We start from the raw sequence: 25,116 nt of genomic DNA on the forward strand, positions 1-25,116 counted from the left end.
TTCTCATCACCCCCCTCATTCTGGCTTTCCACCCACTCGCTGGCTTCTCTCTCTCTCTCTCTCTCTCCACCTCCGACCGACCCCCCTTCCCTCTGTTCCTATTGGCTCCTCACAGTCCACTCTTCCCCTTTTCCTTCTCTTCGTGGGGAGGCTTCTGCTGCAGACCCCCCATCTGTGCCCCTACCCTGCCCCCCCAGGACGTGTCCTGGAGATGGGGGGTGACGCACTCGGTGTCGGTGGGAAGTCGGGGCCGGAGACCAGATGGGAGCGGCCCCGTGGGCAGACGTGGCCGCCGCGGGGCTGAGAGGGGCCGCCGGCCTGCGAGCGGTCTAGAAGTGGGCACTGTGTGGGGACCCTGGCGAAGGGGTGCTCTGGAGTCCCTGGGGACCAGGCAGGGAGAGGGGCCAGCAGGATGATAACCGGCCTGGCAGCAAGGAGGGGAGCCCTCACCCCATGGGCAGGTAAGGAGGCTGGGGCCAGGGTGGGGTTCCGGGGGCGGGTGCTGAGCCCACCCTCTGCCCAGGATGAACTTGGGAGGCTGGGGCTGGGGGCTGGGAGAGGGTGGGAAGCCCCAGGGAGGAAGGAGGCCTTCCTGTGGCCTCTTGGTGGGCTGCGTGGGGTGGGGGACATTAATCACAGTACTTCATGCCATGATTCTAGAATCTTGGAATCACAGAACAGCAGAATATCGGAGCTGGAAGAAACCAGATGCATCACGGCGTTGGCCTCCTCGGCTCACGTGCCAGCTTGCCTGAGCTCCCTCTGTGCTGGGCACTCTGCTCGGCACACTCCCATTAATCCTTTGAACAGCCCTGGGAGGTGGGTATGCTTGTCTTCATTTTAATAGGAGGAAACTGAGGTTCAGAGGTGGGAAGTGACTTGCCAAAGGTCACACAGCAATTTGGCATCATCAATCTGTGGCAGAACCTAAGCCCCCAGCCCAGGGCTTGTGGAGTATGTTCCTGGGGGTCAGACTCCAGGCCTGTGGGTCAGTGGCCCTGACTAGCACAGTCTAGCCCTCTTAGGGGAAGGCCCAGGGGAGCAGAGGGCAAGCAGAATGCAGAGTTGGCCAGGGGCCATCAGCCTGCCTCGTCGGGGGCTTGGCCAGTCCTTGTGTCCTCTCAGCCTGAGGCCTTCAGGGAAGCCAGCAGGACCAGGAGGTACTGATGGTTTAGGAGTGGACAGTACCGGGTTGGAATCCTGACTCGCACTCACAGCTGGGTGACCTTGTGCAACTTACCGAACCTCTCTGGGCCTCAGCTTCCTCCTCTCTAAAAACCGTCCCTCGTGGGCTTTGTGAAGATTTCCTAATGTGAGTTTGAGGCCTCTGCCCAGGAGCCGTGTCCCACCTTGGAGCTCTAATCACTGAACTGCTTGGTCGGCTCACATTTCCCGGATGTTCTGGGTACTGTGCTAGATGCTGGGGTTAAAGAAATAAATAGCTCCTGCACCCAAGAGCCGGCACTCTACAGGGGAAGAGAGTGGGGGACATACAGATGGAGAGTCACTGGGGTGTCTGACCTCTCTGAGAGGCCATCCTGAATTGCTGTGGGGCTCAGGGTAGCCACTCACCCTCTCCGGGCCTCTGTCCCCTCCCGAGCAGTCCTCTGAGGAGTCCGCCCCCAGCTTTCAGGCAAGCTCATGCCAAAGATAAACCAGACAGGGAAGAAAAGTCCCTCCTCCCCAAGGATGGACCAGATCACACACAGGATTCCAGCTCCTTAAAGAGAAGGCAGTACCTAAATTGCAGGTCTGGCTTACGCGCGCGGAAGGCTGTAATTTCCCTGCCTCTGACACCCCTGGGCCCGGATGAGGGTGGAGGCAGGGAGTCTTCCAGGGGGCCAGGGGCACCGGGAGGGGCTAATTCATCCCCATCCGCCCCAACCCCCCATACAAAGGGAGGGCCTGGCTGGGTTCCCGCCACGCCGTGTGTTTAGCGCGTGTGCTCGCGCGTGTGGGCGCACATGTGCGTGCCTGGGCGGGAGGCGGCCGTGCTGAGAGCTCGCCCCCAGGCTCCCCTCGGGCATTCGTCCTTGCAGCCTGGAAATTAGGTTTTCCGGGCTCTCGGCGTCTCTCAGGAGCCTGGCGCTCGCCTCCCTCCTCCAGCTCTGGTTGCAATTGGCCGCCCAGCGGGGATGCTATAAAGAGGATTTGCGCACAGAGAGGCAAGGTGGACCGATGGGTGACGCAGGGTCCCCAGGCCAAGGCAGGTCCCAGATTCCACAATTCCAGGTCTAAGAAGGGCTGATTCCGGCACTCCGGGTGCTGACATTCTCGGATTCAAGGACACGGAGTCTAAAGATCTATGACTACAACTCAGTTCTAAGAATCTAAAATTCTATTTTTAGGCTTCAAAGAGTCTAAGGATTTGGGTCCATGATCCTAATAGTTCAGGAGCCCGAGGAGCAGTGAGGAGAGGTGGGTGCCAGCTGGGCACCCTGACCAGCAGGGACCCTTCGGCCAGTGCCTTCTCCAGGCCCGGCCTCCGTCTGCCGGCCTGTGGAATAGAGGTGGGAGGACGATGGTTTCACGGTCCTCCAGCTCTGCCCTTTCCTGGCTGTGTGACCAGAGCATGTGGCCTCCCCCTTGTTCCCTGCCTGTTCAGTGGCAATGACACTAGTGTCTCCCTTGTAATACCCCACAGGGTGCAGTACGTCACTGGCTTAGCCTGGAACCTGAGTGACAAGAAGCTGGCAGCACCGTTAGGATCCTAAAGCCCACTGCCCCGAGAGCCCCTCCCTTCGTGCCGCTGTCCCGGGCTTGGAGAGCTGCTGAGGACCGAGGGGGAGGGGAAGTTGGAGGTCAGATTGGGAGTCTCTCCCCGGCTTGGAGCAGCAGCGAGGGGTGCTCTGAGCCCCAGGCTGGGGTATGGTTCTCAGCCTTGTCCTGCCTGGTGCTCAGAGCCCTTGACGGCCCAGGTCACCAGGCAGGGGTCATTGGGCAGGGGCACCCAGATGGACTCACCCACCCAGAGGCATTTGCTCGAGTTGGGGGTGCCTCCCCTTCCAGAAGCTTTGCACCTTAAAAGCAGTGTCCGGATAGGGTCTTGCTGGAGGCGGTTCAGGCCCAGGGTGAGTGGGCCGCGGGTGTTGGAGGAAAGGCTTGTCCTCTGAGGGACTTCTTTCTCCCTCGGGGTTTCTGGAGGAGAGTCAGGGGACAGCCCAGAGCCAAGGGACGGGGTGAGGGTGTCACTAAGACAAAAGAGTAGGGGGAGGTCTGGGTCTCAGAGGAGGCCCTGCTTTCAGCCTTGGCCCCTAACTGGGCCTCCTGTGAGCCGGGAAGCTCTGCCGAGGGCGGCTGCCAAATCCTGGGGCAGCGCCTCTCCCGGGGGCCTCAGTCTCTACCAGCAGCAGTTCACCCCTGCTTTGCACTAAGAATCGTCCACTCTGGGTTCCTCTGATTCATTCGATGCCTCACACACTGACACGGAGCTGGTGTTGAGGGAAAGAGTCAAAGCTGAGTGGGAGCGTCTCCAACCTAGGGAACATCAAGTCTGGCAGGGGAGCCTGGCAGAGTCCCACCTCCTTAGGATACGCCAGAGGTATGATGAGAAAGGTACTAACGAAGTAAGTGGGGAGGCTGGGTCCCACTGTGCCCTTGGGCAAGCTCTTACTCGTGCTTCAAGACCCATGCAGAACGCCCTCTTCTCAGGGAAGCCTGAGGCACTGATGCGGGAGGAGGTAGCTGTCCGTGTACCTACCGCCAGCACGTTGTGAATTTCTCCAGCACAAGTCGGCCCTGGGGGAGAAGGGGGCCCGGCCACCAGCACCCAGGTTCACAGCCAACCGGCCCGGGCAAGGCCTTTTTGGAGGCACAGTGGGCTAGGCTGGGCTGCAGGGGTCCCCAACAGCAACTCTCAGGGGAAGGGACATTCCTGAGCCTGGGGTTCTTAACTCCATTCGGAATCTGATGAAAGCTCTGGGCCTGCCCAGAAAAGACGTGGATGCATTACTTTTCACCGGAATGTTACAGGCTCACAGATCCTCTGAGGTTCATCTAGAGACTCAGGTTCAAGGTCAAGGACCTGTGATTTGCAGTAGTGTCTGTCAAATGTGAGAGTGAGACCCGTTGGCGGCTGCCTCAGTCCGTTCGGGCCGCTGTAACAGGATACCATTCTGGGTTGCGTATAAACCACGGCGATGTATTGCTCACGGTTCTAGGGGCTGGAAGCCCAACATCAAGGTGCTGGCAGATTGGGTGTCTGGTGAGGGTCTGCTTCCTGGTTCACAGACAGCCATCTCCTTGCTGTGTCCTCACATGGCAGAAGGGCCAAGGGAGCTCCCTGGGGTCTCCTTCCTATGGGCACTATTCCCATTCATGAGGGCTCCACACATATGACCTAATCACCTCCCAAAGGCCCCCCCAATACCATCACACTGGGGGGTAGGGTTTCAGCGCATGAATTAAGGGGGGCACATTCAGTCTGCAGCAGCGGGCCAGGCACTCCGGGCTCTGACAGCTGAGGCCGTCATGTGGAGGAGGGGCAACTATTGTGTTATGAAACCATTCAATGGGTTGCAATGTAAAAGGCGTTGGTGTCAAAAATGTTTGAAAAGCGCTCATTCAGAGGAAAAGACTTATGTTGTCATCAGCCAATTGAATGATCCACTCATTCCTTTATTGGACGTTTGTGGAGCACCCACCGTGTGCACAGGCAAAGGGACACAGTGGCGCACAGGCCAGCGCTGGTCCCTGCCCTTTGGAGGGAGGCAAGCCCGTGTCCCACACCACACCCTAGCTGTGTGATACACGGTGGTCACTTCCCCTCTCTGAGACTCAGTTTGCTCATCTGAGAAGTGGGGATACCCTGCCAGCCTACCTTGCCCTGCTGTGCAGAGTGAATGGGCTGGTACATGCCAAACTCTGGCCGGGCACACAGTCAGTCTTCAAGTTCAGTGTGATGGGGGAGGGGCAGTGGAGAGAAAGCCATCCTCTGCCATGACCGGGCTGTGTCCTCCGTCCTCCAGGCCAGTAGCTGACTGCTGACCGCCCTCCTCTCAGCCATGGACACCCCCAGTTATCCTCCATCGGTGCCCATGACCTCGGAACCTGGGAACACCTCCTCAGCCTGGCCCCTGGATGTCACCCTGGGAAATGTGTCCTCGGACCCGAGCACGACAGGGCTCGCCATCAGCGGTGTTCTGATCCCACTGGTCTACCTGGTGGTGTGTGTGGTGGGCCTGCTGGGCAACTCACTGGTCATCTACGTGGTCCTGCGGCATACGGCCAGCCCCTCGGTCACTAACGTCTATATCCTCAACCTGGCGCTGGCTGACGAGCTCTTCATGCTGGGGCTGCCTTTCCTGGCTGCCCAGAATGCCCTGTCCTACTGGCCCTTCGGCTCCCTCATGTGCCGCCTGGTCATGGCCGTGGACGGCATCAACCAGTTCACCAGCATCTTCTGCCTCACCGTCATGAGCGTGGACCGCTACCTGGCGGTGGTGCATCCCACTCGCTCGGCCCGCTGGCGCACGGCGCCCGTGGCCCGCACAGTCAGTGTGGCCGTCTGGGTGGCCTCAGCCGTGGTGGTGCTGCCCGTGGTGGTCTTCTCGGGTGTGCCCCGTGGCATGAGCACCTGCCACATGCAATGGCCGGAGCCGGCGGCGGCCTGGCGAGCTGGCTTCATCATCTACACGGCTGCGCTGGGCTTCTTCGGGCCGCTGCTGGTCATCTGCCTCTGCTACCTGCTCATCGTGGTCAAAGTGCGCTCGGCGGGGCGGCGGGTGCGGGCGCCCTCGTGCCAGCGGCGGTGCTCCGAGCGCAGGGTCACACGCATGGTGGTGGCCGTGGTGGCGCTCTTCGTCCTCTGCTGGATGCCCTTCTACGTGCTCAACATCATCAACGTGGTGTGCCCGCTGCCCGAGGAGCCAGCCTTCTTCGGCCTCTACTTCCTGGTGGTGGCGCTGCCCTATGCCAACAGCTGCGCCAACCCCATTCTCTACGGCTTCCTCTCCTACCGCTTCAAGCAGGGCTTCCGCAGGGTCCTGCTGCGGCCCTCCCGCCGTGTGCGCAGCCAGGAGCCCCCGGAGGGGCCTCCGGAGAAGACGGAGGAGGAGGAAGAGGATGGGCAGAAGGACGGGGAGGAGGGGGCAGGGAAGCAAGGTCAGAGGAAAGAGAAGGACCGGGTCAGCCGGATCACACAGCCGGGCACCAGCGGGCAGGAGCGGCCGCCCAGCAGCACGGCCGGCAAGGAGCAGCTGTTCCTACCCCAAGAGCCCTCAGCTGGAGAGAAGTCAGGCACACTGCACATCAGCTATCTGTAGGGGCCTGCAAGCACCAGGGCGGCCTGAGCACCGGGTGGAGGCTGTGGGTGCGCCTAGGGCCTGCCGCCTGAGGTGCCAGGGGCCCGTGATGGGATGTCCGGATGCCTGGGCTCTGATCCCAGTGCTGCTGGGACTCGCTGTGTGACCTTGGATGGGTCAGCGTCCCCTCTCTGGGCCTCGTGTTGTCCTCTGTGACTCAGGGATGGGAGTATTCAGCCTGGATGAGCTCTGTCAGATGGGAAGTCTGGAGGGACGTCAGTGTGGGGCTGATCCTCCTGAGCCAGGCCCAGGTGGAGGGGACAGGTGCAGACTGGCCTTTTGCTCAGAGACAGAGCATCCTGGGGCAGCAGCCTGGGTCTTGGCCCAGAGGGATAAGCCAAGGCCTAGATTTCCTGGGCTGAGTCAGGTTCCCAGAAGAGGGACGGGGGCCCCAGGTTCACAGGCAGCTGGACTGGGGCCCCAAAGAGAAGTCCTACCTAGTAGGAGGAGGGTTTGAGACTGCCCAGGGCCTGTGTCGGCTCTCCCTACGTGCTGCAAGGGCTCTCCCCTCGGGACCTCAGGCCTCACCCGCTGAACAACCCAATGACCTCCAGGCCCTCCGGCCCAGACAGTCGGTGCCAGGGCTCCTGTGCGCCTGGACACGAGGAGACAGGCAGATTATCCGGGAAGCTAATTAAGTCCAGCTTCAGGGTCCCCTACTGCTCGGGCCCTTCTGAGGTCCTGCATCTAATCTTGTACTTGTAATTTTAAGAGGGACCCCAAATTGCATAAGCTTAGGCCCCACAAAACCTAGCTTAACCTCTGTTGAGGGCAGCTGACCAATCCCCAGACCAGCTCACTTTGTGTCCTGTGGCTGTAGGAGGGCATCTCAGGATCTCTGAGACCTCCAGGAGCCCCCTCATAGGAGGAAGCATCCTTGTTCCTCCCCTCCCAGTGTCCAAGGCATGGACCCAGCCCAGGCAGACGGGCCTGGAAAGACAGAGTGTCTGAACGGTGCTGAGAGCAGAAGGATGGGGGTGGGGAGAGGGCAGGAGGAAAGAGGAAGAGGACGGAGGAGTAGGAGGAGGGTGGAGGACACATCTGCTCCATGACCTTGGAGCTGTCCTTGGCCCCTCTGGGCTGAGCCCTGTTGCAGCATCGATGACACTGGGTTGCTGACGCCTGGCCTGATCAATCTCAAGGGAGGATGTCATCAGGGTGGAACAGCAAATGCTCTGAAAGGCCCAGGGCTGGGACCTGGTTGGTGCTGGGAAGAAGGCAGGGCCTTGAGGGAAGCCTGGGGGTGGAGCCCAGAAGCGGGGCCTGGCTCCCAGGGAGGGTGGGAGGAATGGTGCGCCCCCCACAGGTCAGGGAGCAGAACTCCCCATCCTCTATATTCCCTGGGGCTACAGTTCCGGGAAGCCCAGGGGAAACAAGAGGAGGCTGGAGCGGGACCACAGAAGAGGCCACTGTCCAAGACTGGCCATGGACCAGCCTGCACTCCTCCCCAGAGACGACCCCTTAGAGCCACAGTGAGACTGGCCCTGGGGAGGGAGGGACCTCGGGCTAAATCTGCCAGCCCGCCACCCTGCAGAGGGTGGGGCATCCTCAGGGACAGCATGAGAACCACAAATTGGGAGCCCTAGATCTTCAGTGCACCTCAGGATCCTGGTTAGCCTTGACTTCTCTGGGCCTCAGTTTCCCCATCATAAAATGGAGGTGGTTGTCCCAGCTTGCCTGCCTCCTGGGGTGTAGGAGGAAAATGAGTCCTGCTGGGTGAACTGACTGGTGCACTGCAATGGGTGGGGGTGGGGCGTATCAGATTATAAAATGGAGGCGGCCCCCTGCCAGGCTCGGCCTACACCCCCTTCTCCTCCACCAAGCGGCCTCCATGTCTCCAGCCTTTGGGACTGAAAACACTGCAGGACATGACCAAAGGGGAGTTGGGGCCAAGGAGCAGGGAGGTGGGGCTTAGGGGAGAGATGGGCCCCCTCAGGGGGAAGGAAGTTCACAAAACCAGACCTTATGTGGAGGTTGGAGGCTGGAGGCCCAGCTCTCAGTCTGGGGTTCCCCTGAGGACGATCTGGGGTCCGAGGGAAGAGGGCCCCCTAGCATTCCAGCATCCCTGCTGGCCCTGCCTTCCCACCCGATTCCTGGGGCAGGCGACCGCGTTCTGCAGGGTGGCTGGGAGGCCCCCAGGGAAATCTGTTGCTGCTTCTGCCCCTAGCTCTTGTCAATAAAGACGGTGACACATGACAACAGCTGTGGCCTGGGCCATTTCCTCTGCCAGATGCTGTGTGTCTAGATGGGTGTGTGTGGATGGGCATGTGCAAGGGTTCGACCTCTATCAGGATGCTCCCTCTATCCATCTTCCAGCTCTGTGTGGCCAGGTCTCTTGGCGTGTGGCCTCCCAGAGTCCCAGTCCTCCAGGGGACATGGAAGACGCCCCAACAAGCCTCAGCCTACATCCTTACAGATCTTATCCAAAAGCAGTAGATAGACTCTTCCTGCATCCAAATATCAAATCTCATGGAAGAAAGCTGATTGGCTCCAACTGGGTCACAAGATGGTGCCTTGGGCCAATCACCAAAGACAAAGTGATAGAGTGCCATGATTGGCCAGGTATGGGTCATGTGCCCATTTTTCCTGCCAGAGAGAAGGTGGGAATACTGTGATGGACAGTTTGGCCTGACCAATGAGGTAGGGGATGGGTCAGGGACAGAGTACCAGGCAAGGGGAGGCCGGCCAGGCAGCAATAACAGCAGACTGGAGGTGTGTGTGTGAGCCCAGTGCCGGGCGCATAGTAGGTGCTCAGGGCATCTCAGCCATATCCATGAGTGAACGAGTATGGGAACTTAACCCCAAGGACCTGCTGTGTGTGGGGGACAGGTGTGCATAGGGTGGGAGCAGAGGGACTCTGGGGGCCAAGAGTTGTGTGGGATGAGCGCCTGGGCCACGGTCCCCCTCTGGATCCCACACCCCCAGGCCTTCCCCCCGACACTGTGTGTCACTGCCTGTGCACGCTTATGTGCTTGTGGGCATGTGGGTGTCCTGCTTGCCTTGTCCCTCCAGAGGTGGGGCTGTGCTGGGAGCCGGCCCCTCTAGCCTCCTTTGGATCTGTGCAACATGGGGACCCTGAATGAACAGAGGGAGGAGCAGGGGGGAACGGGAGGAGCTTGCCCGGGGGTTTGGTGGCTGGAAACTGTGGGTTATGGGAACTGCAGGGGTGTAGGTGGGGGCGCCTTCTGGAGTTGTGAGCTTGAGCAGGCAGGAAGGGGTGGTGATGACCCTCTCTGCCTGACTCCTCCTCTCCAGACATCCAAGTTGCTCAGACCCAGGGCCTTACCTTGAACTTGTCTCTCAGAGGCGGTTGCCAGGCAACAGCCCATGGTCACCAGGCTCTGGACCAGGACTTCATGCATCAGCATCAGCATCAGCATCAGCGGTGAGGAGCTGGGAGGCCGCAGGGCCTGGGGTAGGGGGAGCTGAGGCCCCAGGGCTTCAGGCGCTCCTCACTTACAAGGGGGGGGGGGGGACAGGCCACTGTCCCATGGGAAGGTGACAGCCTGGGCTCCACAGGACTCCAGATACAGAAGAAAAGGCTCTAAAAGCAGCAAGAACCCCAGGCTGTAATGTGAGGGGCGCTCCATGGAGTTGTGCAAGGCCACGTCCTGCCAACGCCCTCAGGGTCCTCTGCTGTCACTGGCAGGCCCTGGTGAGATGCTGGGTGGGACCACTGGAAGGCTATGGGGGAAATGCAGCCCCTAAAAGCCATGGGACCCAAAGTCAGGAGGCGTGGACCTTAGGCTCACTCTGCCACAAACCTACTGTGTGGCCTTGGGCCATTCACTTCACCTCTCTGGGCACAGTTCATTAAGTCAAAGATTTTCTGAGCACCGATGGTATGCACGGCCCTGACCCTGGGTGGTGTACGGTGGAGGGCAACAGAGGCGGCACTGGTGCTGTTGGGGCTCATGGGCAGCCATATGAGTGACTGTGTCACTCTCCAGTGGGGAGGGAAGTGCAGGGTGCTCTAGGGGCACGGTTGGGGGGAGGCGTCAGTGGGAGGCTGCATTGAGAGCAGAGGGCTGCTTGCGCGTGTGCCAGGCAGGGGCCCTGTGTGCACTGAGGCCTTGAGGCTGGAGGAGTGCAGTGGACGAAGGGGAGAGAGGCCGAGGGGAGCCTAAGTCAGGGGTAGACGTGCGTCAGGCAGGACATCCTGGGGGCTTCATTCCTGTTGTCAGCTGAATTGCATCCCCCCTCGAATTCCTCTGCTGAGGTCCCAACCTCCAGGATCTCCAGATGGGACCTGATTTGGAAACAGGGTCCTTTCAGATGTAAGTAGTTAAGAGGAGGTCCTACTGGAGCGGAGTGGGCCCCTAACCCAGTATGACTGTTGTCCTTCAGAAAAGAGAAGATCTGAACACAGACAAGCGCACAAAGAAGATGCTTCTACAAGCCAAGGACCAGCAAGGATGGCCAGCAAGCCCGCAGAAGCCAGGAGTGAGGCCCGGAGCAGCTCCTTCCTCTCAGCCTCAGGAGCAAGCAGCCCGCCCCGACTCCCGGATCTTCCGGCTCCAGAACCAGAAGAAGATAACGTTCTGTTGTCTCAGCCACGTAGCTTGTGGTACTTTGTCATGGCAGCCGGAGCCGAAGGGTACAGTTCCCCACCTGCAAAACCGAGATAAGGGCCCTGCTCTCCGGGCCTCCCGGCGACTAACTCATTCATGCCTTCATTCAACGTGTTCGCTGGGTGGCTGCCAACTGCCAAAGGCTGAGGGCAGAGAAGGACGAGGCCTGTCTCTTAGGGGTGAAGGAAGTCGCAGCGAAGATAAGAGATAAAGAGGCAGTTTGGAAGTCCCCGGACTCTGGAACTGCCTGGGTTTGAATTCCAGCTCATCCATCCACCAGCTGTCTGACCTTGAGCCAGCTGATTAACCTTTCTGTGCCTCAGTTTCCTGCTCTCTGAGATGAGGATGAGAGCAGATGCATGTACTGTTAGGAGGTTTAAATGAGTGAATATTTATCAACAGCTTGGAAGAATGCCTGGTGCATTGTGGGTCTATGTGTTGAATAAATGTGAGAAGGGCTTTAGGAGAGCAAGAATCCATCCCAGTGGGGGTGGAAGTCTCCGCCGGACGGGGTGTAAGGAGGAAACTGGGGTTTGTGTCCCGGGAGGGAGGCCTGGGAGCCAGCCAAGTACTAAGAGCAGGTTTGATCTGCATTTTACGGCTGAAGACAGTGAGGCCGGGGATGGTCCTGTGACTTGCCCAGGGTCACTGCACGAGAGGCAGGACCAAGAACCCTGTTTTCCCAGCCCCCAGGCCAGTGTCTGTAGTTTTTACAAACTACAAGAATGAGGGCCAGGGTGACAGCAGTGACATTGGGGGTGCAGAGAGCTCTGAGGCCGCTGGTGCCAGCTCCCCAGTGGCCACTGGACAGGGGCAGATGATGCCCTTGGCAAGACACATTAGGCATGAGGGGCAGCCCAGATCTCATGGGGACCTCGGTAGCCTCCTAGAGGCCCAGCCACCCTGCAGCCACCCCTGCAGCCCCGCACAGGCCGCCTGGCAGGCTAAGGTGGTGTGGACACGGGGTTGAGCGACAGGCACACCCTCCCGCACATGTGTGCATGCAGGGCAAGGCTGCCTTCGCTTTTTCACGGGCTGGAAGAAGGTGCCCGGGCCACCCTCTGCTGGGGTCCCACCCTCCAGGGCCCCAGACACCCGGGGACACAGCCACGTCCTCTGCAGCGTCTCGTTGCGGGTGGGGGCCAGGGAGGCCGCCGTCCTCCGGCCCCGCTGTCGCTTCGTGGCCAGGCGCTGGGTCACCATCTGCACGCGGGGCCGCTGGCCCTGCCTGCTCCGCTCCTCCGTCGGAAAGAGGAGGCCCGGGCCTCACGCCCGCTCGTCGGACAGGGATCCTCCTCCTCTCTGGCCCTAGTAAATGGCCTCAATTATGGGAGTGCAAAGCCCACGGGCGGCAGCGGCGGGTGAGCAGTCGGCCACGAAATTCGGTTCAAACCCAGCGCCACCACCTCCCAGCTCTGCCTGCCCAGGGGCCAGCCTCGGAGGCTCAGTTTCCCCATCCATAAAACGGGCTCCCTGCCCGCACTGTCGCAGCACCGGGAGGCGGCAGATTGGCTCCGGCCGAGCCAGCGCTGCGCTCTGTGTCCGGCAGGGGGCCCCCGCGGGACTGTCCCCTAGCCGCCGGCTCCGCTCGGCCAGACTCGGCCCCACTCGGCTCCACTCGGCCGGACTCGGCCAGACTCGGCTATGTTCTGCGGGGCAGGCTGGGTTCGGCTAGACTCGGCTGTGCTCGCCTGTCGTCGGCAGCACTCGGCCGGACTCGGCTCTGCTCGGCCAAGCTCGTCCTTGTTCGGGTCTGCTCGGCTCCTCTGGGCGCTGCACTCGCCAAGGCCCCTCCCCAGCGCCGCCGCGGCGCGGCCCTGCGGCTTCCGGGATGTCGGGACTGGCCCGGAGCGGCGCGGTTTCCTGGTGCCTCGCGCGGGGGATTTCCCTAACCGGGGTCCGGCCTGCCTGAGCTCTTGGCCGTGCCCGGCGTGGCCGCACTCTTCCCAGTGCCTACGGCCGGAGCCGGTGGGGACGGAGGGGCTCCGGGCCTGGGGTGGGGGCGTCGCTGCTCTGATTCAGCCGAGAGCAGGGGCTTGGCGCTGGCCTCCCTCCCACGCGCCTGGGCGACCCCAGCGTCCTGGCTGGTCGGCCGTGAGGAGGGCGCCGGTTGCAGCCCCTGTTTCCCTGAGCCTCAGTTTCCCCGTCTGTAACAATTAGCGGGGTCCTCGTCAGGGTCCAGAGGGCCTGGGACGGCGCCGGCTCTTCCCTTCTCTGGGTCTCTTGGGGACTCAGTTTCCCCTTCCGTAAAATGGGATTAAACTCGCCCAACTCGGACTGACGCCCCTATCAGACATGGGTTGCTGAAAGCCCAGGCCGGAGAAACTGAGTCCAGAGAGCGAAGGTCCCCCGGGCCACCCCGCTAGTCAAAGGAGGGCTCCGTGGACCCGGGGAGCCCAGCGAGCGGCTCTCCGCCCGTTGCGGGGGGTGGGCTCGCAGGAGGCAGCTGCATCTTCCCGCTCCCTCCCGCTTCGCCGCCTAGATGGGGACGGGACGGGGGCATCGCCCTGCGTCTTGCCCCTCCTTCCCGCTTCGCCACCTAGACCCCCGGACGGGGGCATCGCGGGCTCGCATGATGCTGGTGGGACGGCGAGCGTCGCAGCCGCCGCGCGGGTCTGTCCCCAGCAGGTGGCGCTCACGGTCCCCTTCGTTTGGTTTCTTAGTTGGTGGCTGTTCTTGAACAGTCAGATCGGTGACTTGCCGTTGACAATTTGCGTAGCTGACTCCAGGAACCATCGTGTTTTCTGTTCTCTCGCTTTTTGACAGGCACACGTTTTGTTTTTTGAATACAGGCAGGGTTCCCGCGCTTTGTAAGCACTAAATGTCACCACCTGTAGACCTCCCAGCCCTGGGCTGGACGGTGGGTGTGGCTGGAGCTTGGTCCTGAGCGGCGGTGAGCCGGTGCCTTATTTCCCTCATCTCTGCGCAGGAGGAGAGGAGAACGGGTCCTGCCCTCACCGTGCTCGGGGTTTAGCCAGGCACTTGTGGGTGGCCGGTCTGCAGTTCCCCCTGGGGGGGTCCCACAGGCTGCTCAGATGGTCTTGGCCTCCTCATGTCCCTCTAGCCCAGGGACACCGAGGCTCAGAGGTGGGGGACATGCCCGAGGTGACACGGCTAGAAGCAGGGGGCACTTGGACAGAACCGGGTGTGTGTGCCCCAGGGCGAGGGGTCTGCTACGGGATCCTTGAGACGGCAGGGAGACCAGGGATGGTAAACGAAGGGAGGGGTTTGAGGCATGGTGGAAAAATATTACAGTGTACTATTCCTGAGTCCTGCTCTCTTGTCTGCCCTGTCCCCAGCCAGCATCCTGGACCAAGGGGGACAAGGGGCCTTTTCTGGGGTGTCCACGTGGCTGGGAGCCAAAGGGGCTGGCCCAGGAGCCTGGCCTCGAGTGTGTGCCTCTTCAGGCCTCGACCCCTCACCTGTTCAGGAGGATGAGCAGCCCTCCCTGCAGAGGGGCCGTTGAGGGTGGCATGGAGCCCAGTGCCAGGCACACAATAGGCCCTGGACAAAGCCATGCCTGTGTCCCCAACCTGCTGCTCCCCATCCCCCACCCGTCTCCCCTTCCCTTCCCCCTTTCCTCAGTTGCTGGGCTTTCTAAGCCAGAGAGCGAGCACACACACAGCCAGGAGCAGTTTCCCGCTCCGGTGCCGCTGACTCAGCCCTTTTGCCTGGTGGCAGCAGTGTTGGGGGGTGGCTCCCCTGGGCTCCCGCCCTCTGCAGCCCTGGCCCTGTGCCCTGGGAATGCTGCCTGGGGCAGGGCCACGTGGAGTGCACGGCCACGTGGAGTGTGGACCTGGCAGTGTTCCCAGCCGTCAGAGTCGTCCATCTGCTTTCCTTTGGACCCCTTCGACCCCTAAACAGGCCTGGGAGGCTGCCTGCGGGCTCGGGACGGGGAAGCACGCCAGGCTAGAGGTTGGGAGAGTCTGGCTCTGGTCCCAGCTTGGACTCCAGGTGGCTGTGTGACCTTGAGCCAAAGACTTGCCCTCCTTGGGTCACAGTGTCCCTGCTGGACAGCTGAAGGAATTGGATTAGATCATCTCTAAAGATCTTTCCAGGCCTGATATTTTCTGTTTGCTTTCCCCAAAATGAATAGGAAACTGAGACCCAGAGACAGAGCTGGTCGAGGACACAGCCCCGGGGCTGTTCCACCCTCCACACTTTGCCCAGCTGTGAGTGCCGTCAGGGGTTTACAGCCCAAAGCCCCAGACTTCAAGCGATCTCTGCATTCCCGCGCCTCCTGAGGGTGATAATGTCACCAGCTCTCTCTTCCCAGGGAAGAGACCCTGAACTGCAGCCTTAGCTCACAACCCTGCCCAGTTGTGCCTTCCTGGCAACTCCAGGGGATGGAGAGCGCTTCCATTGGTTCCTCTTCACTAGCTCTGTGACCTCGGGCGAGTAGCATCCCTGACTCTAGCTCCCGAGGAAATAATGGATGTAAACGCCCTCTGGGTACCAAAAGCCCTGCAAAGGTGAAACCTGGTCCAGGCATTAAGCACTCAACACAGGTAGCTGAGAGGCTGCTGGAGGGCTGGGGACACTGGAGATGGTCTTTGCACAGGGAGAGGTCTCTGACTAGAGAGAACCAGGCTGCAGCCTTGGCAAGACCTCCCACAGCCCAACCAGAGGGAAGCTGAGGTGGGACCCCGCCCAGGCCCAGGGCATACGTGCAGGCTGCCCTCCTGCGAACTTCCTGGGGGTCATTTCCATGGGGGGTTGGCTCTATAGACCAGAAGGATGGATCAATCATGGCAAAATTCCAGGCAGAGGAGGAGTCTGTTTGGGGTGGGGGTATTAACCTGGCTGCCAGCGTTTCCTGATCCCTTGAGGAGGTGACACCTTCACTCAGCAAATGTTTACTGAGCTTCCCCTGTACCCGGCATGGATGGGGCAGGGGGCTGGAGTTCCACAGGCGCCTAAGGTCTGAGAGGTGTGGAACTGGCCCCAGTCACTGGCTAGTGGGTGGCGCTGGCAGGATTTGAACCTGAGGCTGCTGGGCTGGTGCCTGTGCCCGCTCCACTCTGCATCCTGCAGTGAGTGAGCTCTTTAGCTCAGGCTGGAGCCCGGGCAGGGGCATTCCAGGGCTGCCCCAGCCTCCTGAGCATCGGAGGGGGCTCCGCCCCGCCCTCTCCCCGCCTGGCTTTCCCACCCCACCCATCAGGGGCATCAGACCCCTTCCTGCTCTGACTTTATTGGGCCTCTGAATCAACCAAGACCCCCTTGGACCACCAAAGAGTTAAGCAAAGGAAATCCAGCGCTCCTTTTATCTCCGCTGAACCCAGAGGCTGGAGGGGAGGGAGCCAGGAGGAGGGAAGTGGGAAGCCAGCTCAGCCCGCTCCCTCCGCCCGCCCTCCCTCCCTCCGCCCAGCCTCCATCCCTTCCTCCCTGCCTCCTCGGCTGGGCCTGGGGGCCTGGGCCAGCTACAAGTTGTGATTGCAGCCATGGGCCAAGCAGACAGAGGCCGCCCAGAGGCCGGGGGTCCGGCAGCCGCTGTGTGAGGCGCAGGACACAGGGTGAGTGGTGGGAGGCGCCTCAGCTTCCTCCAGCCGGGCCAAGGGGGCTGGGGTCAGAGCCTGGAATGTCTATCCTCCCTCCTGTCTTCCTGGACGCTCTCAGGTCCTGCTCTCTCGCTCGGACCCCGGCCAGCCCTCTAGGCTCTCCCCTCCCCGTTCTCTCCTGTGCCTGAGACCTCAGCCCTTGCCAAGGGCTGTCATCCGCTGCTCCGGCCCGTGCCCACCGCTGCCTGGACACACACTAACTCAGATCAGCAGGCCTGGCCCTCCCCCGACCCCAGAAGGTCCCAGCTCCTGAGTGGAGGCAGCAGGGACCCCCACATCGCCCCCAGTGGCATGGTCCTCACACTTGCTCCCTGCCTGGCACCATCCCCCAGGGCCAGTCAATGATGTGGCTGTGGTTATTCTTTCTTTTGTTTAAGGCTGCTTGGCTTCCTGCTTCCTGCCCCCTGGGTCACAGTTCCATGTCTCAGAGCTTTTGACTCCCATCCAGGGCCGGGGCCAACAGAAAGATCCCCAGACACGGCCACCCTCTGGGAGAAGTTCTGTTCTTCCTATCCTGTGCAGGCACACGGAAGTGGTCTTGCCGGGCAGAGGAAGGACAAACTTTATTAGGAGTCTTTTACAAGCCAGGCCCTTTCCCTGCGTTTAAATCCTCCCAAATAACCTGGGAGGAAGGTGGTGGTGTCATCTCCTTGTAAGTATCAAGGAGCAGGAAGCCCAGAGAGGTTAAGCCACTAGTCATAGGTTACACAGCTTGTCAACTATTCTGGGATTTCAGGTCTGACTCTAGGCCTCGCCTTTCTCCAAGAGGTCACATCTACGGCCAGGAAAAAGAGGGGATTTTTGCTCTTCTCAAAACCACCAGGATGTGTAATTTACAGACAAAAAATGAGGGTGATAATCTGGATGTGGGGGTGGGGTGGGGGAGCTCCCATCCAGCCCAAGGGAGTGGGGGTGGCGTGTGGGGAGAGGGCTCCTGGCCCTTTAAAGCCCAGCTCTTACCTCCGTGCTGAGCAGAGACAGCATGGCATTTAAAAAAAATAATAATTTTACCTTTTCTACATGTATTAACCACAGAAAAATATTTTTGAATTGTACTAAATGTTAAAGGAGAGCAAAAAGGAAATAAACAAACACCAGAAGTGTAAAAACCCATCTGGTTTCAAAAGCTGAGTTTCTGATCCTGTGATAACCGGGCGCCAGCCCCCAGAGCCTGCCGCCACCTCAAAGGCGCTTTGCCCAGCTTCCCGCCCACCCGGCCTGGCCGGCCTCCAGCGCTGCTGTCCAGGCGGCTTCCTGCCCCTCTCCTGGAACTCGGGATCCCTTCTTGGCCAAGGCCAAAGACAGACCCTCACAAACCCTTGGACTTCTCTGATCCTTTTGGATTTTCCAGACCTCCCGGTCCTGCCCCTTAATTCCAGTTTACCACCTGGGCAGCTGGTTGGCAGGTCTATGATGATTGACACACCACCTTCCAATGAATTAACTCTCCAGAGCCTTCCATGCAGGACTTCTGTGTGAGGTTGAGTCGTGCAGGTTGTTGACTGCACAAAGATGCTGAGAGGGGAGGTGGAGTGACACCAGCCCTTGCAGAGCTACACGTCCTCAGTGTCACATTCCTCCAAAAGGGTCTTCTTTCCTTTTATTTCTAAGTTGTCCCTCTAGAGCGGCACCTTCTTCTTCCTTGCACAGAGGCACTGTGTAGGCTAGCAGTGGCCTGCCGTCTACACTTCAGCATCCTTGCCCGACTTCCCACTGATGCAGTAACACCATCACCGGGTGTAACCCCTGTGTTTTCTCTCATGGATGCTGCTTGCTGTCTGCTCAAGTAGAGGGGCCTTCTAGCTCCTTTGTCAGGACCGTGGTGCTCCAGTGTCGGACCATGGGCTCTGCCACGTGTCCCCTCTTCTGGAGAACAAGCCAGCAGAATCCTCTGTGTTTGTCCCAAGGGCCCACTCCCTCCCTCGTGCTGCTCCTGGAGCGCTGCTTGCTGGAGGATGGTGGAGCCAGTGGGAAGAAAGCAGGCCCGAGGGAGGCGGGAGGGCGGGAAGAGCATTTTACCATCTTGTGGGGGCAGCTGGGCGTCTTCCCCACCGCCCCAGCAAAGGCCTCCAGGGACCCTGCTCTGCCCCTGGCTGTGGATCTCGTCAGAGGGGCTTCCTCCTTCACAGGCCTGGGAGTGGCAGGCACCTCTGCGGACTGGGTCCCGGGACACTCGGCCTCCCTGCCCTGCCCGAGTCTCTCCGGAGCACCTGCTTCGCCGTGTGGGCCTCAGTCTTCCTGCCAGTCGTGTGGGGCACTATGCTCCCTCCCACGTTGTGTCGGGAGCGCGCTGGCCGTGGGTGGCAGCATCCGCACGGGGAGCCGCTCTGCGCATACATTAAGTTGGACATGTTTCTGCCCCTCCTTCCTTCTCCAGGTCGCCATGGGGACAGCTGCCCTGGGCCTCCTCTGGGCAGTCCTCCTGCTCCCTCTCGTGGTGTTTGGGGTCCCTACCGAGGAGCCCACCTCTGGGGAAGCGGTGGCCTCCAGTCCCCCCGGGCACTGTCGGCGGTGCTGTGACTCTGAGGACGCCCTGGCCCCCGCCGACGCTGCGGACGTGTCCTCGGCCTCGCCGTCCGCCCTCCCGTACGTGCTGCCGGAGGTCAGGCCCTACATCAACATCACCATCCTGAAGGGTGAGCGCCCGCCGCAGCTCGGCTGGACCGGCCTGGTCAGGGACAGGGAGGGCACGAGAGTCTCGGCCAGGGGAGGTGAGGTGGAGGGAGCAAGAGAAAGCAGGACGGAAGACTGTCCCGGACCCCTTCTTCCATTCACACATTTATTGAGCACCTACTGTATGCCAGAACTATTCTGATTTCCAGGATGGAGTGTGAACAAATCAGGCGGGGACGCCCACTGCCCCGGAGCTTCTGTTCTGCGGGGGCGGGGGAGCCAGACAGTCAGCAATATGTGTCTTATCCAGGTCAATGAGAGGGAATGTTCGATGGTGACAAATGCTAGGGAAATGACAAGGTGGCACAGGGTAAGGGGCATCATCGGAGTTCAGGTGTGGGGCAGGTGGCCTGTCACCTGGGGTGCTCAAAGTAGGCCTCACTGAGAAAGGGAGGGAGAAGCCATGTGAATATCTGGGGAAGAGCATTCCAGGCAGAGGGAATGGCAGGTGCAAAGGTCCTGAGGCAGGAGTGGGGCTGCTGTGTTTCAGGTGCAGGGGGCAAGGGGAGGAGCTGAGGTTGGAGATGAAACAGGGACCAGGTCACACTTGGGCTTCTCCTCTGAGTGAGATGGGGAGCAGGGGAGGGCTCGAGCAGAGGAGGGACCTGACGCAACTTTGGTTTCAAATGGATGCCTCTAATGTCACCTGAGGAATAGACGGCAGGGGACAAGGGTGGAAGCAGGGAGACCTGTGGAGGCCACTAAGGCCGTCCAGGTGAGAGCAGCTCCCTGTCCTCTAAGATCTCACTTGAAGGAAGCTACTTCTGCGGCTGGGGCGTGAACCGCTGGGCTGGGGCCCTCGGCATCCTTCCCCTTCTTTGCTCATGACACCCCCTCGAGGTCTGTACTTTGTCATTCCTCCCTCTTTGCACATGGGGAAACTGAGGCTCCCAGAGGGGAGGCAATCTCCTGGGGTCACACAGTTGTCAAGGGAGGAGCCAGGATCTGTCCCTGAGGTGTCCACAGGGCCGCTCCACCCCACACCAGGCTTGGTGGCGTCCGAGACCTTCTGGCCTTGGGATTTCCTGGGTGCGATGCCTCGCCCCCCACCCCCTGCCCCCCGACATTGCAGCTTCCCCAAGGCGACAGAGCCCCCTGCATGAGGCTGAGGAGGTGCCTGCCTGCTGATGGCACTTCCCGCCCACCGTCCTCCTACAAAGCCCCGCGTCACGGCTCCTGGGCCAGGCTTAGCTGCCCGCCGGGGCGGGTGGGCAGTCTGCTGTGGCAGAAGGCTGGCACCAGCTCTCCAGCTCCTCGCTGTGGGGGTCTCTCCCTCCCCGGGGCTCCCTGCCTCACTTGTAAAAAGGAGAAGGTAGCCTCTCCTGTAAGCACTCTCCAACCCCTCGGGGCCAGGGTGAAGCAGGTGCTCTGCAAACTGTAAAGCCCTGTGCACATGACGAGGCAGGGAGTTCACCAGCGAGGCCACCAAGCCAGACCTCCGCGGAGCTGTGGGCCCCTCCTCCCCCTTTCTCCAGGCTCTCCTCCAGGGCCCGTGCCCCCCTCTCTGACCCTCCTCCACTCTTCCCAGCGGCAGTCACGGGGGGACCTCGGGACAGCATGGGCCGGCCAGTTCACTCAAAGGGGTGTGGCTGAAGGTGAGGTTTCAGGCACCGGGAAGGCGGCCGGGAAATGTCTGGGGTCAGGTCCCTCAGGATGTCAGTGGCCACCTGCTCTTCCTGTGTTCAGGGTCAGCCTGGAGCGAGGGCTGGGCAGAGGCATGTCTGGCTGGGGGCAGGTGACCAGACCCCAGGGCAGGCAGAGATGGCCGCGCAGCGCTGGGTGAACCACCCTGCCTCATATTTGCGGGGTTCGCAGAGTGTTTTGTGGAGGGCTCCACCCCTGTGCGGTGGACATGCTCCTCTCCAAGATGCAGACAAAGAACCAGACGCCAGCCACATAATGCACAGGTCACACAGTGGGGCGACCAAGGGCTGCCTGGCTCCTGGTCCGGGAGCTTCCCTCCAGGGGGGAAAAGGTATTTTCCTTGGTTCCCTCTCTGGGTCAGAAACACAAATGCAGTAGCCACAGCCTACACCCCCACTGGAGTCTGGCTGGCTGCTGTGACCCCTGGGTCTGGGCCTGGCCTCCCAGAGCCCACGGTCAGACCTTCGCTGTTGGGGAGGGGAACACACGGGTGTGGGGACAGACCGCAGTTGGAGTTCTGCCTCGCCTGCTCCTGAGCTGTGTGGCCCTGAGCTAGTCACTTAACCTCTCTGTGGGTATCTTCTGTAGAGGGCTTTCAGGGAGGCAACGCCTGGTGTGCAGTAGGTGCTCAATAAATGCTGGCTCCTCCTCTGGAGCAGAGGTGCCTCCTCGGTGCAGGCCTGGGTGCCTGCCCTGACATCCCCCCCTCTTGTCCTCACAGGTGACAAAGGGGACCGAGGTCTGCTGGGCACGCCTGGGAAGCTGGGCAAGGAGGGCCCCCGGGGAGAGCGTGGCCCGCAGGGCACCAAGGGCGCCAAGGGGCAGGCGGGCAGCCCGGGCGGCCCGTGCCAGACGCGCTTCTCGGCCTTCTCGGTGGGCCGCAAGACGGCTCTGCACAGCAGCGAGGGCTTCCAGCCTCTCCTCTTCGACACGGTCTTCGTGAACCCCGACGGCCACTTCGACCTGGCCGCCGGCCACTTCGTCGCCCCGCTTCGTGGCCTCTACTTCTTCAGCCTCAACGTGCACAGCTGGAACTTCAAGGAGACATACGCGCACGTCATGCACAACGAGGAGGCGGCCGTCATCCTGTACGCGCAGCCCAGCGACCGCAGCATCATGCAGAGCCAGAGCGTGATGCTGGCCCTGGCGCCCGGCGACCGCGTCTGGGTGCGGCTCTTCAAGCGCGAGCGCGAGAACGCCGTCTACAGCGACGACGTCGACACCTACATCACCTTCAGCGGCCACCTCATCAAGCCCGAGGACGATTAGCGCCGCGAGCGGGCAGCTCTGGCGTGGGTGGCGGGGGCAGGCCTCGCTGTGGCCTCTGTGAAGCAGGCCCCCGGGAACCGGCCTTCTCCTGGCCCCCTCTTCTTCCCCCCTCCACCGGACTGCCCCTCCCAGCCTCTTTCCACCTCTCCTCTCTTGGATACATTTTAAGAAGCCTTCTAACCTGAAAATTCTAGAACTTTCCCAGCCTTTTAGACTAGCACTCCTCAAACTCGAATGTGCCTATGAATCATGGGGATCCTGCAGATTCTGACTCCGCAGGTGCAGAGTGGGCCCAGGATTCTCATTTCTAGTAAGTTCCTGAGTGATGCTGACACTGCTGGTCTATAGATCCCACTTGAGTAACCAGATTCTAGAGCCTTCACAACATTCGAGTACTCACTGAATATTCTGGGATCCTCCAAACATTCTAGAATCTTCCCAACATCCTTAAGTTCTCTCATTCCTCTAGGACTCCTCCTCCTCCTCTGTTCTCTTGCCCCTTCCCCCTTCTCTCTCACTCTCCTCTGCACCCCCGCCTGTGCAGCTGCCATTCATTTATTCATTCATCAAACACCCACTGAGCGCTCACTCTGCACCAGGCTCTGAGGTAGCTGAGGTGACCCAGACACAGGCCCTGCCCTCCGTGAGTGCCCAGTCCAGCCAGGCCTGGGACACTGGGTTCTGAAACCAGACCCAGAGAAACTCACGGGGCTCTTATCAAGTCAGTCTGTGCTCTGGGCATCAGGTACTGGGGCCCTTCATTACCCACTGCTCCCCAAGGCTGGTGGGCTAGGGTCCCCGGCCCACTCCTTTCCTTCCTGCCCAGCACCCATTGTTAAAGTGAACCCGACAGGGGCCTTGGTCAGGGCAAGGGTGCTGTGCGGGCAGGGCCTGGGGCCTTGCGGTGTTTTGGGGTGAAGGGGGCCCCTGGGGGAGCCCAGCTGGTATGGTAACCATGAGGGCTCCTGCCCTCCTCACGGCATCCCCTCCCTGTCCCTCACGGGGCTGTCAGGGCCTTGCTCAGCCCGCCCTGCCCAGGTGCCAGGCCTCTGTCAGACACTGCCGTCTGTCCCCAGGTGCTCTCGCCGGCCCAGTGCCCCCAGCTCCTGGGCTTTGTTAAGGTGCTAGGCCCTTGTGGGCAGCTCCTGCCCAGCAGGGCCTCCTCTGGCCTGGCGCTGCCTTGACAGACGCCACTGGGCAGTGGGCCAGCACGGGAGGTGCCTGGCTTTGGACCCTCAGCAGGTCTGGGGAACTGAAGCGGGCAACATTCCAGGTCAGTCGGGGGACCCTCCTCTGAGCCATGATGCCAAGAGAGGCAATGGGAGAAGCTGAGGCCAAGTAAAGGTGTCAGGCCTTCTGTCCCTCTCTCTCCAGGGGTGGAGCAGCCTGGCAGCCCCCAGCCTTCCCACCCCCCACCCCAGGTGGCCTGAACCCTCCCAGAGGGAGACGGCCTCCACCCATTGGTGCTCCTGCAGACTCCGGGGCAGAGGTGGCCCCGGTGGTGGTCTCTGGTGCTCACTTGGCCAGGGGAGCCATGGCTGCATGGTGCGTGGCTGGGGGATGGCAGCAAGGCCTGAGCAAGTGCCACGAAGGCCAGTGCTATCCCGCCGCCCCAGCCCAACTTCGCCCCTGCCTTGCTTGTCTGGCGTGATTAAAGGATGTGTGTCTTCTTGGCAATTAGGGCTCGTTCTTTCTGCTGGGCTCCGCTCCCCTCCTTGGGAGGGCAGCCGGTCCTAGTTTCTGCCCGGGGCCTGGATCTGGGGCTCAGAGTGACCGAAGCAGCCTAGGGCTCCTCCCCACATACTCGCCACTCACAAGGACACCAGCCCCTCGGTCACTCCAGCAGCCCGTGTGCCTGGGGGTGAGTGGAAGTGGCTCAGAGTCTGCTATGTCGGGCCCTGGCTGTGGCCTCGGGAAAGTCCGCACATCCCTGAGCCTCAGTTTCCTTGTCTGCAAAATGGGGACAATGATCATCTACCTCATGAGGTGGCCATAAGGATTAGAAGAGGGGCTGCCCAGTGAGCGCCATGTTCATCCTTTGAACCACACCTGTTGAGCACCTACTGTGTTCTAGGTGCCCAACTAGGCACGGAGGCTGCTGTGGGGAGCACAGTCCGTCACCGCCCCGCCCCGCCCACGGAGAACACTTATGGAGTTAATGTCCTAGCGAGGCACTCGGGACCGGGGCATGACCGCAGCCCCTCCTGTGGGGGTTCTCTCTCACGTTTTGGTTTAACGTTTACGAGAGAGCTGGTGGATGTTCTCCGGAGTTGGACCGCTTCGACAGGTCCTGAGCGGCTGGACAGCCTGGCGGCCGCTCACAAAAACATACTGAAAGTAATCGTGTCGACTGCCCGTGCTGACTTGATGGGGCATCTGTGCTGCCGTGTGTCACGCTGCTGTGTTACGTGGCTTTCTGGGCACCATTTGGAAGCGCATGCTCTGAGAACAAACCCATCATAACCGCCCCAGGATTAGCCAGGCCCGGCAGCTGCCCAGGCGGGGACATACTTGGGTCTGCGTCCCCTTGGAGGGCATCCGGCCTCTGAAGGAGGCTTCCCAGCACCCTGAAGGCCTGGCAGCTCCTGCCCTGGAGCCCTAACAGGGCAGAGGCTCCTCGGAGGAGGAGGAGAGAGCCACGGCCTGCTTTTGGTCCAGGCTCTGTGCCTCCTCCGCCTCACCAGCACCCTTGCTCTGACCCTGGTGGTCCCGTTCCCCCCAGTGCCAGGCGGGAGCCTTGTGTCCTGGCTGTCACAAGGATGGGCAGTTCGCTCATTGCTGAGGCAGCAAAACTTTTGAAACTTCTTGCCAAGCACCTGCAGGAGGATTGAAGTTTGTCCCTCGCAAACTGAGGCCAAAGGCCGAAGACAGTTCCAGGCCACATTCGTTCAGGGCTCCAGACTGGCAGCTCCCGCATTGCCTCATCCGGCCCGCTGGAAACGCTTCTCCCATCCGCGCCTCGGATGCGGCTTCTGGTCTGCCTGGGCCCGTCTTTCCCCCAGGATCCCAGTTCCTGACTTGGCGGCGCATCCTTGGTGGGTGGTAAGAGCCTCTAGGTCTCTGTGGTGGAGAACCCCCCAACAGGCAAGGCCTTAGCGG

At 61.0% G+C, this 25,116-nt stretch overlaps 2 protein-coding genes across 4 annotated transcripts; both read left to right on the forward strand.

Annotated features, from left to right (window-relative positions):
• SSTR3 (somatostatin receptor 3) lies at nucleotides 1–9,522 on the forward strand. Of its 3 annotated transcripts, none has more exons than XM_014851225.3 (3): nucleotides 5–461; nucleotides 661–819; nucleotides 4,968–9,521. In XM_014851225.3, the coding sequence occupies exon 3, from the start codon at nucleotides 5,004–5,006 to the stop codon at nucleotides 6,261–6,263; it is 1,260 nt and encodes a 419-aa protein (XP_014706711.1). In that variant the 5' UTR covers nucleotides 5–461; nucleotides 661–819; nucleotides 4,968–5,003; the 3' UTR covers nucleotides 6,264–9,521. The 3 variants fall into 3 exon arrangements, with proteins under 3 accessions (XP_044636077.1, XP_014706711.1, XP_044636073.1); XM_044780138.2 differs by having other exon boundaries at nucleotides 677–819; XM_044780142.2 differs by lacking the exon at nucleotides 661–819 and having other exon boundaries at nucleotides 1–461; nucleotides 4,968–9,522.
• A 6,637-nt stretch (nucleotides 9,523–16,159) lies between these two features.
• Nucleotides 16,160–23,694, forward strand: C1QTNF6 (C1q and TNF related 6). Its single transcript, XM_014851224.3, has 3 exons — nucleotides 16,160–16,386; nucleotides 18,809–19,067; nucleotides 21,470–23,694. Exons 2-3 carry the CDS (start codon nucleotides 18,815–18,817, stop codon nucleotides 22,015–22,017), a joined length of 801 nt encoding a protein of 266 aa, XP_014706710.2. The 5' UTR covers nucleotides 16,160–16,386; nucleotides 18,809–18,814; the 3' UTR covers nucleotides 22,018–23,694.
• Nucleotides 23,695–25,116: the final 1,422 nt, after the last annotated feature.

Source organism: Equus asinus, chromosome 4, assembly GCF_041296235.1.
Source record: "Equus asinus isolate D_3611 breed Donkey chromosome 4, EquAss-T2T_v2, whole genome shotgun sequence".
Lineage (NCBI taxonomy): Eukaryota > Metazoa > Chordata > Mammalia > Perissodactyla > Equidae > Equus > Equus asinus.

Bases quoted from the DNA above. Each gene is read 5' to 3' on its own strand.
- SSTR3 (XM_044780142.2), top strand. From the start codon at position 5,004: ATGGACACCCCCAGTTATCCTCCATCGGTGCCCATGACCTCGGAACCT.
- C1QTNF6 (XM_014851224.3), top strand. From the start codon at position 18,815: ATGGGGACAGCTGCCCTGGGCCTCCTCTGGGCAGTCCTCCTGCTCCCT. The intron at 19,068-21,469 runs GTGAGCGCCCGC...TTGTCCTCACAG, and splicing joins CAACATCACCATCCTGAAGG to GTGACAAAGGGGACCGAGGT.